The sequence below is a fragment of the Camarhynchus parvulus genome, chromosome 9 (assembly GCF_901933205.1).
Source record: "Camarhynchus parvulus chromosome 9, STF_HiC, whole genome shotgun sequence".
In the NCBI taxonomy this organism is placed as follows: domain Eukaryota; kingdom Metazoa; phylum Chordata; class Aves; order Passeriformes; family Thraupidae; genus Camarhynchus; species Camarhynchus parvulus.
Genome location: NC_044579.1, coordinates 20145430 through 20162756, shown reverse-complemented (window position 1 = coordinate 20162756; position 17327 = coordinate 20145430). Strand labels below are relative to the sequence as shown.

Genomic DNA, 17327 nt, shown 5'->3' with positions numbered 1-17327 from the left:
CTAGCAGGTTTTTTCTACTCTGAGGTTGCATCTTTGTTGTGAGCATCAGTTTTACTTGACTGCCCATTAGTATTAACAGCACCAGGAGGTCTGTGACCAAAGTAATGCCTTGTGGTGCTCTCAGAGTAGAACATTTTGCTCCTATTTTCTGTATAAACTGATATCCAGGAGCAGTGCCTTGTGCCCTTTTTTAATTGCTCAAATAGTGAAAATTCCCCTTTGATAATGGCTGTGTATTTGAAGTAAATTCTGTTGTGTCCCCCAGGCTATGCCCAAAGCAAACAGAGCCTGTGGTCAGGGCATTTTGCTCCCTGGTGGCTTCTCTACCTAGTCCCACCTTTGCTTTGCTGGCTGTACTCTAATGCTGATCTGCTCTGATATTTAATCTGATTTCTGTTACTCAGACGTTTGCTGGAGCCTGTGATAGCAAAGTGTATTTATTTCTTTGGATCTCTCCAGGGAATGTGCATAATCCATTGTTATTCCTGCACTAATAGCTCCCAACCTCTGTGCCACCGGTGTTCCCACAGATGCCATCTTTAATGGAGCCAGGAGAATTTCTCATTTAGAATTAATTAGAGTTACCTTTGGAGCAGGACTCCCAGGGAGCATTAGATGTGTAACTCCACACCGACATCAGGACTTCCCTGTGGTAATTCTCCCCCCAGTGATGGGAAGATTAACTCTGCAGTGGAACGTTGCCTCCTCCAGCCAATCCATTAGAGAGGGAGTTTATTTGAAGGGGGAAGAGGAAGACATGTCAGAACTTTTGTGGGAAGAGAGAGCTGTGAGCTCTTAGCAGGTCTTCCCACCTAGTTCCAGAGCACATCCTAAAAAGCTCTAGACAATACCTATGAATAGAGAAAAGGGATAAATTAGAGAGAAAAAATGGTTCCAGAGCCTCCAAAATAACCATTTAATGGCATCTGGAGTGGGCTTGAACACCACTCCTCAGAATTACAAGTTCTCTGAAGGAATTCAGTTCAGGCAAAATTATTTTGGTGAAATGCTGGTGTTCCCTGTGTGTTTGGTATCTTGGAGGGATCAGAATCTACAGCTGAACATTTCTGCAGAGCTGGACCTTTGGAAGGTCAAGTTGCCACCAGCTGAGCTGGCATCTCTGGTGGCTCTGAGGATTAGAGGGGGCAGGCTGTGTTCCCAGTGAGCACAAACTGCATCCCCCTCCTCCCCATGTCCAACAGTGCTCCATAAACCTCAGTTTCCACAACCACCAGCTTTCCACAACCATCACCTCTCCACCACCACACGGAGCCAAATCCCCAGCACGGGTCCAGGAGGTCCTGGGGAAGGTCACCAGGAGGAGGAGGAACACCTGGCAGGTGGTTGGAGGGAACAACCACCACGCAGAGGGGTGGGAAGAGCTTCCAGCCACCAGCAGCTCAGGCTGGATTTTGGCCACTGGGGATAAACCCCTGTGGGATGTCAGTACTGACTCTCTCTTTTGTTCCAGCAAAGAACTTGTTTTAAGGACTTGTTTTTAAAGGAGAAGAATTTCTTTTGCAGACATAGATCCTGTTCTGTTTAAAAACATTGCTACTCTTTTCCATGGTTTGTATCTCTCAGTATAAACTTAGATTTTGTGCCTTTTTTTTTGCCTGCTGGATTTTTTTTTGCTTAATTGTTTTGTTGGTTGTTGTTTTCTTTTTTTTTTTACGTGAATATTAAAAAAAGATAAAATCTTAAAGACCAGAATCACAGTTTCAGTCGTTCTCGTCAAAAACATCAGCTCCAACCTTTTTGCTCATCCAAAGCTCCCCAGCTTGCGTTCTACATGTTTTTGGGAGGAGTATGGACACAAATGGGTGGTGGAGGGAAAAATTAAAAGCTTTGGGTGTTTTATTTCCTTATAAAAGTCACACAATGAGAGAAAATTTCAGACAATCAGATTAATAATTATTGGGGGACCCCAAATCAGTGATGTGATGGAGTCAGAGATCCTTGGTGGGACCCTGAGCCTGCTGAGGAGTAGAGTGCAGCAAGTTTCAGGGTAGAGATTAAACACTTCTGAACGCTCCATTGTTCTTAGGAGGGCAGAAAAATTGTGGGTATGTTCTCAGGCTCCACTGGAAAGGGGCTGAAAAGCCCAGGAATGTTTAATTTAGATAGGAAACACATAAGTGGTGCTGAGGGAAAGGTACACAGTGGAATGTGAAAAGCAGGAAAACACCCAGAAAAATTCAAAATGCAGGTTTACGGCTGAGTTAGAACTAAAAAAAATTCCCAAGGAAACAGCTTTGAAAGTTACATTTTATTTTTCTGCTACACAAATGATGTGACAAAGTCCCCGAGCCGGCTATCTCTCGGTCACACTTTGATGTGTGCAGGCGTGTAGATGACAAGATTAGGGCCAGGAGCCTTATGGGGAGCTGAGAGAGAGCTGTATCCAGGAATTCCTGCCCTCGCTGGGCTCCTAATCTTCCAGCATCAGTTTTCATTTCCTTGCCTTGGCCGAAAACTTGCGGGATGAAATATTTTAATGCAGTGAACTCCGCTGGAATAAAATCCCATTCCGGAGCAGAGAATCATTTATTTATGAGCCTGGTAGTGGCATAACTACACCTGGTGTTACAGCTGCTCCTGTGTTTGTGGCCCTAAGGGACCTTATCTTGTTCTCAGCACCACGGAGGGTGGTGAACAGCATTGCTGGGAATGACAGCACCGGGAGAATCCGCATCCACAGCCACGGAACTGCAGCTCCTGCTGCTGGGAGAACTCGGGGTTTGGATGTGGAGCTGCTGGAGAGAGTCCAGGTTTGGCACCAGGGTGAGCAGAGGGATGGAGCAGCTCTGCTGGGAGGGAAGGCTGGCACAGCTGGGGTTGTTCAGCCTGGAGAAGAGACCAGGGGTGACCTCACTGTGGCCTCCCAGTGCCTGAAGGAGCCAACAGGAGACATGGTGAGAGAATATTTGCCATGGACTGGAGTGCCAGGACAAGGGGGAATGACTTCAAACTGAAAGAGGGGAGATTTAGGTTGGATATACAGAAGAAATTCTTGGCTGTGGGGGTGGTGAGGCCCTGGCACAGAGTGCCCAGAGCAGCTGGGGCTGCCCCTGGATCCCTGGAAGTGTCCAAGGCCAGGCTGGGGGGGCTTGGAGCAACCTGGGATAGTGGAAGCTGTCCCTGCCCATGCAGGGGTGGAACTGAATAAACCTTAAGGTCCTTTCCCACTCAAACATTTCCATGATTCTATGATTCCTTGTCTTGGACATGGACCCAAGTATCCCCTTTTCAGCTGAGTTATGTCTCCTCTGAGCTCTGAAAGCAAAATTATCTCCTTGGGAAATCTCTGTGTCTTTACTGAGGCCAAAGTTCCCTTTTCCAAGCTTTCTTCTGCAGTCCAGAAGGCTAAATAAACATAATTGTGATACCCTAATAATTTTTTGGACTTAGAGATCCAGAAGGTCACCCTGAAGATGACTCAATGTCTTGGTGACAGCTCATTGTGTCCCAGTGCTGTTACGTGAAGGACACAAACCCCTGAGCCACATCCACAGCCCCCAGCGCAAAGGGAAGGGGGACACTTGCCCAGGTGCTGCCTGGGGACCATCCTGGGGCCCCCCACCCCAAACACAACCTCTGCCCGCCATGCCATGCATTGCAGGGAACCCTTCACCCTCAGGGCTGTGAGTTTGGGCTCTGAGATCCATCAGTGGGGCTGGAGCTGCTGGGAGGAGCAGCACGTGTGGAGCACACAGGGCTGGACCAAATCCCTCCTGCCTGGCTGTGGGCTGGGAGGAGTTCCATATTTACTGGGCTGAGCTGGGCTTGCTGCTTTGACCAATTGCACAGCAGCAGGGAGGTTTGGGCCTCTGCAGTTGCTTGGCTGAGTAAAGCTTGGAAAAAAACGGGTCCCAGAGCCTGCAGAGCACGTGGCCCTGTGAGTAAATCCAGTGTTTCCAGCTGCTGTTCCTGGTGAGGGAGGGAAGAGAACCCTTTCCCACCTTCTATTTTGCCTTTATTGACCATAAACTGCAAGGGATGGATTTGGTAGCACTTGTAAAACCAAGGGAGACGAGTCAGGGAACTCATGAACAGTTGTTGGGGTTTTGTTTCCATAAATTTTGATCATCCTCTGAAAAATGCATTTCCTGTTCAGACAAACTAATTAAATCTAGGCTTGTCTAATAAAGCTGAGCCTGCAAAGGCTGGGTGCGTTATCTGACAGCTCTGAACTGGTTCTTTCCAAGCCCCTGCAACTTCTGGAGCGTGTGAGAGCACTCTAGATTTGCATGGAGCTTGACCAAAGGACAGACTGGAGCTACAAATTGGACTAGGAGATAAGAACTCTCCTGAAATCTATATGCAATTAAAAGCCCAATCGTCCTCCCTATAGTGACAAGGTTATTGCTTTTATAGAGTTGAACAGAGATGAATGAGTCTATGGATTAATGGCACAAAGATTTATGACACTGTGCTTGCCCCAAATATTATGGGAGAATAGCTCCCTGGGAGAGATATTCCAGCTGAATAATTTTGATAGGATTTTTATTTTCCTTTACTATTTTTTTTTTCAGCATTGGGAGAGCTGTGCTGCATTCAGAGCTTGTTAGTGCTGTGGGTTGAATATTTACTGATATTCCCTGGTATATTGATGATTTATAAAAGTATTGCCAGTAACAGGAGCCCATGAAGAAAAAGTCAATGGGAAAAACAAAACCTACAAACCCACACTGATTTGTGTGATTTCTCCTTCATTTAATTGGCTAGATCTTTATCTTGCTGGCTCTGGGCTTGTTTTACTGTTCCCAGAGACTCCAGAGAGGATAAAGCCAAAGGAGTAACTTCTGGCAGGAGAAATGAGGTGGCAGCATTTGGTGGAGACCATGGCAACCCCTCTGTGCTGTGCTGAGCCAAACACTTACAAAATTAGGAGGAGGAAAATAAAAACCTGTGGGAATTTAGGGGAGCAGCTTGGAAGGGATGGAGTCACCCACCCAGGGCAGGGCAGAGGGGTGAGGACTGAGGGAAAACCATGCCCAGGGAAAACCAGGGGTGTGGGAACAGGCCCTGCTCCTCCAAATCCCACCAGGATGCAAGGATTGCATCATCCATCACTTAACAAAACTTTGGGAGCTGTTTTAAGCCAGGTTGAAGAGGGCTTGGAGCAAGTTTAGAGGAAGATGTTCCTGGTGGTGGAACAGGATGGGCTTTAAGGTCCCTTCCAACCCAAACCACCCTGGGATTTTCAGACTTTGAGGCAAAGCCTCTGGGGGCTGAGCAGCAAGGACAGGGACATGTTTCCCAGCCTATGGGCTGAGCCTGACCCAGCAGCCTGCAGCACCTGGGCTGGCAGGCCACAGCAGCAGCATGGATTTGATCCCAACTTCCCATGGAACACGTTGGCTCAAGATGCCCAGTGTGGAACAAAAGCTCTTTTTGGCTCTTTTTCCACATCTCAGCTCCCTCACTGGTCAGAGGATGAGTGCCATTATTGTATTTGTGGGGTGCCCTGATGAAGGAAGGAATGATGAATTTGACTCCATGTTCTTAGAAGATTAATTTATTATTTTATGATACTATATTATATAAAGGAATACTACACTAAACTATACTAAAGAATACAGAAAGTATGCTTACAGAATGCTAAAAAGATAATAATGAAAACTCGTGACTCCTTCCAGAGTCCCAACACAGCTTGGCCCTGATTGGTCATTAAGTTAAAACAATTCATATGAAACCAATGAAACAATCACCTGTTGGTAAACAATGTCCAAACACATTCCAGAGCAGCAAAACACAGGACAAGCAAATAGATAAATATTGTTTTCCCTTTTCTCTGAGGCTTCTCTGCTTTCCAGGAGAAAAATCCTGAGCAAAAGGATTTTTCCAGAAAGTACAACAGTGACATGCCACCTTCCTCTTGGCACAAGGCCCTCAGCTATTTCTGGACTTTCCCAAACTTAGGAGAAGTTTCCCCCCACTTTTCCACCACCATTTGGACGTGGTGTTTGAAGCTCACCAAAAGCACCTCAGGCAGGGAAACTGCTGGGAAATCCAACAGAAATGTGATTTTTGCACTTGCTGGCAGCTGAATGAGCAGGCACCTGCCTTGGCACCAGCTTTGCCACGTCGACGAGGCAGAGCAGCTCCTGATTTCTGCCCTTTTCCTTCCCCTGTTTGCTCTTTGGGGCAGGAATTTGTTCTGCCATTAGTTTTGGATGGTGCCAGCACCAGTGCCCAGCCAGAGTTTCCTGTCAGTCCCTCCATGGAACGAATTCTCACTGCCGCCTGGAACTTTTTACAGGTAAAAAGGGTTTTTCTGCTTATTTGTGAACAGTTGTCCAGAAAAGGTTTTTTTTGTTTTTGTTTTTGTTTTTGTTTTTGTTTTCCCCAGAGGAATTAAGTTTGTTCCCCTTGTTCTTCTCAGCCCCACTTTGGTGTGTCCTGCTTCCTACTGTTAAAAGCCACCTGGAAATGTGGGAAATAAGGAAGGGTAAGAGTCTGAACCAGAAGTTTTCCAACCCACTCTTTTCCAGTGGGTTGGAAAAGAGAAGAGGAATTGAGTGCCAGTTTTCCTGTTAGGTCTTCCCAAATTTTATACTTTGCAGAGACCAAGTTCAGAAATGCACTGCTAGAAATGTCCAGAATACAGACAGAATTAGGAAAATGAACTTAATTTACACAGATGAGCTCTGGAAGGGGTCAAGCTGACATTGTCATGTCCACAGTGCAAAGAGTCATCCTTGGGGTTGGATTTTCCCACTGATTCCAGAAGGAAAGGAGGGACACACAGCAGCTGGGGCTGGGTTCTCTGTCCAGGTGAATTCAGGCCAGCTTCCTCCTGCAGCAGAAAATGAGGCTTTTCCCATCACCTTCTGCAGCTTGGGCAGAGAGGAGAGTGAGGAATGAGGGGAAAGAGGAAAATGAGGAGAAGGAAAGCTGCTAAAGAATCAAGAATCCACACACGAGTGTGTGCAGTGTGGAGATCTGCCCCCAGCCTGTGGGATGCCACATCCCATGGGAATTGGGTCATACCTGTGCCCTAAGGATGTCCAGGGAGAGCTGCTGAGGCTCCAGAGCTCCTGGCACTATCAGCCCCTGGTATTGCTCATTGTTATTGTGTGATGAAGGGAGAGGAGAAATCACACCTGGGAAATGTCATTTATCCTGCTCGGCGGCTGACCAGGCAGGTCCCAACCCTCGGGAGAGCCCCAGCACTGGGATCTTCCCAAAAGGAGAGCCCAGAGCAGCCCTGGGGGGATGCAGAGCGGCGGCTGCTCGTTCCTGGTCCTGTGGCACCATCCAGTGGCTGCTGGCAGAGCGCTGGCACTTCCCTGTCCCCGCCACGTGTCCCCTCCCCGGCATCACTGATCCACAGGGAAGGGCTCCAGGTCACTGCTGACAGATTTGGAGAGGCAGATTTGCTGGAGAGATCCTAAAAAGCAATTCCAAAAATCAAAGCCAAGAGGGGCAAACACCCTGGTTGCATCAGGACACCACACAGAGACCATTCCTTGACTTCCATGGCTTGAAAATTGTACCCATATGCTCATTTTTATTTTGAATTTGCCAGATGAAGGCCTGGAATTTCATTTTTATTGCAATAAGGAAAAATAAATCTTCCCATTGTTTGTGCCAGGCCTTCCTTGGGTAAAATCTTTGTAATTTTTTTTCCTGTGCAAGAAGCAATTTAATTCTGACACTGTCACCACTGTGATTACACCAGTTTTCAGGTTCTGTGCTGCTTTAGTGTGTGGGTCTGAGCTTCATATTAGGGGATGGTGAGCTCTGTGCACAGAGCAGGGAGACAAAACAATTCCTGCTCCAGCTGGGGACCAAGGACAAATGATCCAAATCTCAGCCCCAAGAGCACAAACACCGTGGGCTGGAGAGAGAAAAACAATCAGGGTGGGACTGCAGGGGCTAAAGCTGGAATGGGACAATGAACTGCAAGATGCAAATGGAGCAGAATTTATTAAAGTGAGAGACCCTGTGAATTGTGGGGCTTTTGTGGCCATTTTGGTTCTTCTTGGGTTCACCTGGCTGGGCTCTTGTGCTGCCCAAGGTGGATCCATTGAGGAGATCCTTTCAATAAATCCCTGCTTTATTCTTTAGCTCTGTCCAGCCTCTGTTCTAGGTCAGCCTTCACAAGGCATCACCTCAGGTGGAGGAGAGCAGGGAGTTTGTGCTCCTTGGGCTGCTGCTGATGCCTCACCAGAGCCTGGAGTCTCTTGCAGGTCCAAGTGGAAGTTCTCTTCACAACCTGAGGCAGATGAGCCTGGCACTGTCATCCCCCAGGACAAGGCACAGCCCCTCAGCAGCACCACCCATCTCTCAGAGCATCCTTCGAGCTCCAAGGCCTGTCCAAATCCCAGGGAAAATCCCTGACACCCATCATTTCCCAAGATACAGCCCATGTTTGCTTTAGGGAAGGACTGCTGAAGAGTCCTTTTTGGGAATTTTCAGGCTTTGGGATATGTGCAGCATTTACTCTTGGGAAGTATTTACAGCTCAAGGGGGTTTTGTGACCAGGAATGTCCTGGGGATGTAAAATATGAGAAGTGAAGGGGGGGTGTGGGTCTGGCTTTGGGCACCTCTGCTGCCTCCCACACCCCCTCAGCATTCCCAAATAACATTCCAGGGAAAGGGGGGTGTGCCATGCAGTCAAACAAACCCAGGAATGTGTCACGGACACACTTTATGAAAAATCCTTTTGCTAGGATATTTTCTCCTGAGAAGCTGAGAGGCCTCAGAAATGAAATGTAAACAATGATTATCTGCTGCTGTGGAATGCAACAGGTGCATCTGTGATTGGTCTCATGTGGTTGTTCCTAATTAATGGCCAATCACAGTCCAGCTGGCTCGGACTCTCTGAGAGTCACGAGATTTTATTATCATTCCATTCCTTTCATTTCCTTTCAAGGCCTTCTGAGGAAATCCTTTCTTCTATCCTTTTAGTATAGTTTTAATATATTATTTTCTTTTAATACAATATATATCATAAAATAATAAATCAGCCTTCTGAAACATGGCGTCAAGATTCTCATCTCTTCCCTTGTCCTGGGACCCCTGCGAACACCACCACAGGGATGCTCCTTAAAAACATCTCCAGGAAACATTCACGGGGAAAATCACTGAGTCACTGATTTTTTCTTTGTGCTTTTGGAGCAGAAGCGCTGCCCTGCTGTGGAGCAGGGGCAGATGGAGCATCCCGGGCTGCCCGTGTCCCTGCAAGGGCTCTGCTCGGTGCTAGGTGGTGGTGTTGCATTGCCGGCAGCTCGGGGATGCTCGCAGGAACAGCTGCTCGATGCTCTTGCCATGGAGAGGGCTTGGACGGTGAATGTCCCCTTGAAATCCCCATGCCAGGGGCTGCCTTGCCCACACACCCTCAGGGGGAAGCAGCCCTGGGTAATTTAGCCCAGGAAAGGCTGCTGGAGAGGCAGAGCAGGAGCCCCAAGTCCTGGTGAACACTTGCTTTTCCTATATGGAAAGCATGGACACCACTGTCCCTTTGGGGATGGCACCAGCCCTTGGAGAACAACCTCTGACTGTCACCTCCATAGTTTCTGAAAAATCCCTTGCCCAGGATTCTCCTCCTGGGAAGCTGAGAAGCCTCAGAGAAAAAGGAAAACAGTATTATCTCATTTGCTTCTCTGTGTTTTGTTGTTTTGGAATGTGGTTGGAGATTGTTTATCCAACATGTGAATTGTTTTTACTTATTGGCCAGTCATGGCCAAGCTGCGTCAGACTCTGAGGAGAGAGTCACGAGTTTTTCATTATTATCTTTTAGCCTTTTTTCTGTATCCTTTCTCTATTCTTTAGTATAGTTTAGCTTAGTATTCTTTAATATAATATAGATCATAAAATAATAAATTAGCCTTCTGAGAATATGAAGTCAGATTCATCATTCCTTCCTTCCAACAATGGAGGTCTCAGAAAATACATCTGACCTCAAGGCCACTGGCTGGAGGATGTCAAAGGGGTCACAATGCCTCCCTTGGGTATTTGCTGACAGCCAGACCTGGTTTGGGACTGGTTTTATTTTCTGATTGCATTAAGGAGCAGAAATCCCCCTTTTCCTTCCCCTGGACTGCAGTGAAGGATCCACAGCAGGCCCTGTTTGTATGCAGATAACCACTGGCATAGTTTGAAGGAGGCAAGGCCATCCCTTTGCTGTGAAACTTGCTGGAAATCTCGTGGAAATCTCATTCCCCTGGGATCTGGCTGCAATGCCAAGGGACAGTTTTGGTTTTTGAGCTGTGCTGGCAGTGGGAGGACTGGAAGTGTCCAGTCCATGGCTCACATGAGGGGAAGCACAGCCAGATCCCTGCAGGGACTCCATGGCTGTTAGAGAGGGACACAGAGAAGAGACTGTGCTCTGAAGGGATGGAAGTTATGAAAAATGTATCTACATCCAAATTGATTCGCTTCAAAATGCCATCATTACCTTCAGCTTTGTCTGCTGAGAGCAGTTGGATCTGTACAGAAACAGACTGGGCATCACAGATCATTTTTTGGTAATTTTTTGGCAATTTTTCCTCTCTCTGCAGAATATTATTATGAAATGCATTCAAAACCAGAGCAAAAAAGAGCAAATTGGGAATGGAGATTCCCCAAGAGCTGTGTCCCTTCAGCTGGCCATACCTGAGAGGGGCCAGCTCAGGGCCTTTCCTTCCCAAAAACAATCCCCTGGCCATCAGGTGCCATCCTGTCACACCCCACGTGTCACTCAGACCTGGTGACAAGGAAAAGATGCTCTCAACTGGAATTCAAAGCGTTGCTCTGATGGATGACACCCCGGTGGCCGACTCATGCTGATGATATTCATGTGATACTTTGTGTTTAATGAGTGCCAAATAGAGTAAAACATCCCTGGATGGGCTTGAAATGGGGCTTGAAATTAGGCTTAGTCTAAACTCAGCAAATATTTTAAGGCTGCTTAGAGTTAAACATCTGCTTAAATGCTCTTAATGAGCCAAGGCCTCTTTTTTTTTTTTTTTCTTCCCCATTACTATTATTTCACTTGTGTTCTTTTCCTGGGTGTTGGTGGCCTAGGGCTGCTGCCCAGGATGGGACCTGAGGCAAAAATGGAATGAAGAAGATGAGAATGAGGCAAAATGGGTTTGCAGCCACCTCTTCCCCTCACCAGCCAGGAAAGCTCTCTGGACTTTTTTTTCATCATTGGGATGTCTTCCAAAGGGCAGAAGATGTGCCACCAGGTACAGAGTCTGCTGCTGACAACTTTTGGTTTTCTCACTGGCCATGATAGGACACAACTTCAGTCATTTCTGGTGTTATTTCCCTCAATAATCTAATAATGGAATCCCAGACTGGTTTGGGTTGAAGAGGACCTTAAAGCCTGTCCTGTTCCATCTCCCCCTGTCCCAGGGTGCTCCAAGCCCTGTCCAGCCTTGTGGGTTTCTTGTGGCCACGGGCACAGTCTCATCCATGCTCAGAGAGTAGATTTAGATGGGATATTGGGAAGGAATTGTTCCCTGTGAGGGCGCTGAGGCCCTGGCACAGGGTGCCCAGAGCAGCTGTGGCCGCCCCTGGATCCCTGGAAGTGCCCACGGCCAGGTTGGACAGGGCTTGGAGCCACCTGGGACAGTGGGAGGTGTCCTGAGCTGAGAGCAGACATCCACAAAGCAGATGCTCCCAGAGCTGCCTGGATGTGCATCCATCTCTATCCACAGGCATGCTCTGGAGGGCACAGGAGGGGTGAGGACACGGGAAAAATATTCCTTCATGTCAAGCTTCTGCTCCAACAATCGCCAGCACTCGGCTTGGCGCCACCTGGCCTTACACTGGAGTGACTTTGGGGGAACACAGGGCAAGGAGGAGCCCCTTGCCCAAACACAGGAGCACACAAACCCTGTGTGCAGAGGGCTCCCTTGTCCTGCTGAACCCCAAATTCTGAGCTGCAGCCGGCTCAGCAGCTGCTGTGTTTGCAGGAGATAGCAATGTGCACACAGCAAACATTGCATGACGGGGACAGATCCCCACCTTTCTGCTCCCGAGTTAAAACCATCTGTTCAGAGAGACTCAGCAGAGATCTGAAAGCTGGGCTTCTCTTCAGGGAATTGGGTGGATCGGCATTCTCCTGGGAAAGAGAGTATCTGGAAGGCGATTGCTCACTGGGAGCCCTTTTGGGATTCAGTGAGATTTTTGCACAGCTGGACATGGGTGACCATTCATGTCCTTTGGAATCCATTTACTTAAGAGGTATTTGGAAACCTGGAGGACCATCCCTATCCTTCCTTGGTGTCTCAGCATCTCCTTTCCAGGCACACTTTCTACAGTCAGGATTGATCTGGGAGGATGGGGCAGAGCAGCCACTTCCTGGCAAAACACAAAGTAAAATGTGGGAGCACAAACCTTTGGAAAATGTGACTCATTTTTCAGGGAGAAGTGAGCTCAGAGGAGTGGTGGTTTATGAACTCTTTTATTTTCACTCATACTGAAGTCCCTCTCAAAAACGTAGGGTGTAAAGTCCATGTGAGGAAAACACCAGGAAAAGACGCTGGTTTGGGTTTCTCCTCTTTTGCCCCGGAGGCTCCAGTCCAAAGTCTGTTATGCTTCCAACTTTTCTGACTTGGGAAGCTGCCGCTAGTTCCAAGAGGAATAGAGACAACATTTCTACTAGGAGGCCAGCCCTCTCTTTAGGAACTTTTTCCTTGGAGAAGCTTGTGAGCAAAGTCTGTCAGATTTGGGAAGGTTTGGCACATGAGCACCTATCAGGAAACAGAACTGAGGCAAAGGAGTCCTTGGAGGCTATGTCTGACGGATACCCACCACCATTCTCAGCATCCCAAGGGAATAGGAACGGTGGTCACGGAAAGTTCCTTCTTTCTCCTACAAAGCCGGATACCGACCGAGTGGGGATTGTGTTTGGCTGGAAGGATCACCCGTCCTTGCTCCGTGTCACTCAACCTCCTCAGGCTCTGGGAGATCCCTGTGCTTGGCATTCTGGATCAGGTCCTCGTAGGTGCTGGGGCAGTAGGTTTTGTAGAGGTTCTCAGCCAGGGTGTTGCTGCCGGCCACCACCACCTTGCGGTTGCGGTTCATGAAGTTCCAGAGGTGCAGTGCATAGGAGTGGTTGAAATTGGGGCTTTTATCCCACACCTGGTAGTACCGGCTCCAGGCTGGGTACGGGATGGGGTAAAAACGCTGCGGGTTGAGGAAGGAGATGTTCTGGCAGCTGTGGTCCTCGGTGCCTTGGAAATCCGTCAGGTTGCAGAGCGTTTTGAGCATCCTGGTCATCAAGAAGGGGCCCTGGTTGCCCCAGATGTTGCCGTTGTACTTGAGGACGAAGTTCTCCATGCAGTCCCAGATGAACTTGTGGCGGGCGGGGAAGCCGAAGATGCCGTTGCTGGAGAAGCGCGACTTCTGCGCAGCCAGGAAGCTCCGCTGGGGAATGGGCCGGATGGAGATGACATCCGTGTCCATGTAGATGCCCCCGTACTTCCAGATGAGCGCCAGTCTGCTGGCATCTGAGCTGACGTGCACCCAGTTCTTCTCCTGCTCCGGGACCACCTGCAGAGGGGGAAAGGTGAGATGTGATGCCTCAGGCAGGGAACGGATCCAGTCCATCCACAGGGCTGCAATTGGCACCACAAACCCTCACTGCAAACCCTCATGGCTGCAAATGGCACTGACAGCTCTGGCTGCCATTGGATTTACTGTGATAAGATAAAGAGCAGAGTGTGACTGTGTTCACAGGGGTCTTAGGATGAGGGAAGAGATGAGGATCTGACTCCATGTTTCAGAAGGCTTGATTTATTATTTTATGATATATATTACATTAAAACTATACTAAAGGAATAGAAGAAAGGATTTCATCAGAAGGCTAGCTAAGAATAGAAAAAGAAAGAATGATAACAAAGGCTTGTGGCTCAGACTCTCTGTCCGAGCCGATGGCTGTGATTGGCAATTAATTAGAAACAACCACATGAGACCAATCACAGATCCACCTGTTGCATTCCACAGCAGCAGATAATCATTGTATACATTTTGTTCCTGAGGCCTCTTAGCTTCTCAGGAGAAAAAATCCTAAGGAAAGGATTTTTCATAAAATATGTCTGTGACAGCAGAGCAGTGCTTTGTTAGCATTAGCAATGCAGGAACATTTCCCAGGTGGTTTGATGGCACCTACAGTGTTAACCCAATGCCACCGTGAGTCATTCCCTGCTATTTCAGAGGGACACAACCCACTTAGCACACTCCCAGATCCCTCCCAGCTCTTTGAACCAGCCTGGAGGCTTTTCATCCGCATTTGTTGGCATTTGGAGTAATTTTTTCTCAGGATAAGAAAGACTTTGGAGGAAATCTGCCTGCCCTGCCCAAGCAGTTTGACCAAAGCTACTTGTGGGAAGTTTGCCCGAGGAACTTTTTCCAGGGTGGAGCTCACCAGATCCCACCTTGGCTTTGCATGTTGCTGCTATAGAACCTGAAATCTCTCCCCTATCTCTTATCTCCTGCGAGCTCCGTCAGAGTGAGGCAGCTCTATCAAGTGCTCAGGCAGCACATTTTGTTCAACCAGCTTCTGTTGGGGAAGATTATTAAGGCTGTTTTCTCAAAACACGTCTGCAATCTATTTTTACCGATGTTTCCTTTGCCAAAAAATCCGATACTCCAGATAAGGCTGATCACGTATGCCATAAACAGAGAGATGAATACACAGCAGAACGTGGCCAAAATGAATCTGTTCCCAACCAAAACAATGAAAGTCACTAATTTCACACAGTCCTGCATTCCTCCTTCCTTTTATAGCCTTTCCCCACCCCTAGTTATAACTCTTTTCCCATTTTCCACTTGTTTTAACACTCACCTGGTTGTACCACTGGAGCAGGGGGGTCTCCTGGAAGACAGTTTCCATCTGGAGAGGGAAAAGGAAGACATTTTTCATGGAAGACAAGAGGGAGAAGGCTGCATAGCTGGTGTTCATGTCCAGGGCTGTCTCGTTGTTGAGTCCCCTCATGAAGAGGATGATGGGCCTGTCCTGGTAGATGCGGGCAGCGGATTCCACGGAGCACGACACCAGCGGGGGCGGCTCCAGCCGCTCCGTCGTCTCCAGGAAAATGATGCTTTTGCCAAGGTTCAGCACCTGCTCAGGCGTCAGGTACTGCTGGGCCATGGGCAGGTAGGAGAAGACACAGCTGGACAAGAGGGAGATCTCGTACAAAATGCCCGAGACAAAGCAGAAACAGAGGCATATCTGGATTTTCCTCAACATTCTTTCTTTCCTGGAGCGTCTGGGGGCATACCTCCGACATGGGTGCTAAGGAGAGACAAGGAACAGCAAAAGGAGGAGCCAGTTATTGCTCAGCAGGACTGGGACATGGAAGCACATGGCTTTGGACAGTGAAAGGTGAAGGCAGTTTGGTGACAGGCCTGGTGACAATCCGTCTATGGGTAGAGAGGCCTCCTCCCACCAGGATGAAGATTTGGGGTCCCACCTCCTTGGCCCCAGCCAGGCAGGGGGAACCAGGAGAGGTCTTGGAGAAGGGATGGGCACCTGTGTCCCATGGCACAGGCATGGGCTTGGCAGAGAGGGAAGGACCCAGGGAGAGTGGGTGGGGAGGGTCACCACGGCAAGGCAAGGAGCCCCAAGAGCATCTCTGGGGCAGACTGGTGTGGGAAATTGTTCCCAAGCACTGCAGTGTCATTCCAACACGTGCTTGTCCCAGGGAATCTGTGGAGCCAAATGTGCCCGTGGAATTAGGTGCCCAAGGAGGCTGTGAGTGTCACAGGGGAAGGCTGTGATTTCAGTTTGGGGTCTGTCACCCAAAGCTAAAACTTCAGCATGCCAAAGGCTTTTTCCCAATCCATCCCTTCTGCTAACACTTCAACTGTGAGTGATATGAGGGATTTGTGTCCTGCAGGGATGGAGTCTTGTGATGGACCAGAGAGAAGCAGATGAGGATAGAAAATTGATGGTTTCATACAAGGAAGGAATTATGACCTACCTGGATTATAGTCCTGACAAATCTACATTTCCAGCACCTTTTCTTGCCCTGGCAGTGACTGTTGGACTCCTGCAAAGCCCAGCTCCCTGGTGAGGACACCCAAACCTTCTGGAGCATGCAAAGGGATTTCTGGAGGTACCAGGATGGTGCACAGGGGAAAACCAGCTCTGCTGCTGGCTCAGCCTCAGTCCCAGCAAAGGGGTGGGATCCACCTAAAAGGACAAAGAAGGGCCATGTTTGGTGAGACCCAGAAGGACAAAGACGGGCCATGTTTGGTGAGACACACCTTGCGCCTGGCACAGCTCCCCCTCCCAGTCCCAGCAGCACACGAAGCCATAGAGCCATGGGGAGTTCCTGCTGCTAAGAGGCAGCATGGAATGGGATCTGCACTGCACTGTCTGGTGACACAGGGAAATCCCCTCCTGAAATGACACCTGGTTGCACCTGAGTGGCCCTGCAGGGACCAGGAGCCAGGGTCCGGCCAAGGGGACATACCTGGAATGACAGCCCAATGTCCAAGAGGCCCTGAAAGTGCCCAGAGCTTGATTGATTGAAGGGAATGGCAGGAAACACAGCTCTGTGTGCTGGGATAATTAATGAGCCTCATTCCATGTCACCCTTCTAGAATACAGATAAGTCTGGAGCAGAGCAAACCCCATGGAAATTCCCTGCCAGTGCTGAGCTTGTGCTTGGAGCTGTGGCAGCTCCTGATCCATTTCTCAGAGCTGGATCTCATCAAATTAAATATTAAAGCAGTGACTGTTCCCATCAGTGCTGCTTCCCATGCTGAATAACAGATTTTGTTGTTTTCCATTCCAGCTGCACAGGGTTTCTCATCACATCCTGGGTTCCCAGGACAGCACAGGAGTTTGGGAAGAAATTCTTGGGTGTGAGGGTGGTGAGGCTCTGGCACAGGTTGCCCAGGGAAGATGTGGCTGCCCCTGGATCCCTGGGAGTGCTCAAGGCCAGGTTGGAAAAATCTTGGATAGTGGAAGCTGTCCCTGCCCATGGCAGTGGTGGCACTGGATGAGCTTTAAACTCCGCTCCAACCCAAACCTTTCTGGGATTCCATATTCTGTGTTAATTTTTCCAATCCCATTCCCAGTTTCTCTCGTTGTCCCTGCACTCTGCTGTGAGTGGCAGCCCCTGGGGCCTTCCTGCAGATATGGAATTTGAGCGGAAGAAGGGAATGGAGAGCAAATATCCGCGGTTTGGAAGGGCCACGTTCCCGAGCCTGCAGATAAGGCAGCCCCGTGGGGCTCAGGTGGAACACACGTGCCCAGCCCAGCCCAGCCCAGCCCCACAGGGCTCAGGAGACACCAGCACTGACATTAAAATAAACTACAGTCCTCAATCTCCATATTTCCTCCCACCTTTCCCATCTGTGCCTCGTTCTCAGAC

The 17327-nt window shown here is 48.8% G+C and overlaps 1 protein-coding gene across 1 annotated transcript; it reads right to left on the bottom strand.

Moving 5' to 3' along the window:
* Window positions 1–12882: 12882 nt before the first annotated feature.
* On the bottom strand, window positions 12883–16115 carry A4GNT (alpha-1,4-N-acetylglucosaminyltransferase). Its single transcript, XM_030954698.1, has 3 exons — window positions 15927–16115; window positions 14789–15238; window positions 12883–13494 (listed from the first exon to the last, which is right to left on the bottom strand). Exons 1-3 carry the CDS (start codon window positions 16041–16043, stop codon window positions 12883–12885), a joined length of 1179 nt encoding a protein of 392 aa, XP_030810558.1. The 5' UTR covers window positions 16044–16115.
* Between the last annotated feature and the right edge of the window lie 1212 nt (window positions 16116–17327).

Bases quoted from the DNA above. Each gene is read 5' to 3' on its own strand.
- A4GNT (XM_030954698.1), bottom strand. From the start codon at position 16,043: ATGCTCCAGAAGGTTTGGGTGTCCTCACCAGGGAGCTGGGCTTTGCAG. The intron at 15,239-15,926 runs GTAGGTCATAAT...GTCTCTCCTTAG, and splicing joins TTGTCAGGACTATAATCCAG to CACCCATGTCGGAGGTATGC. The intron at 13,495-14,788 runs GTGAGTGTTAAA...CCCCCTCTGCAG, and splicing joins TGCTCCAGTGGTACAACCAG to GTGGTCCCGGAGCAGGAGAA.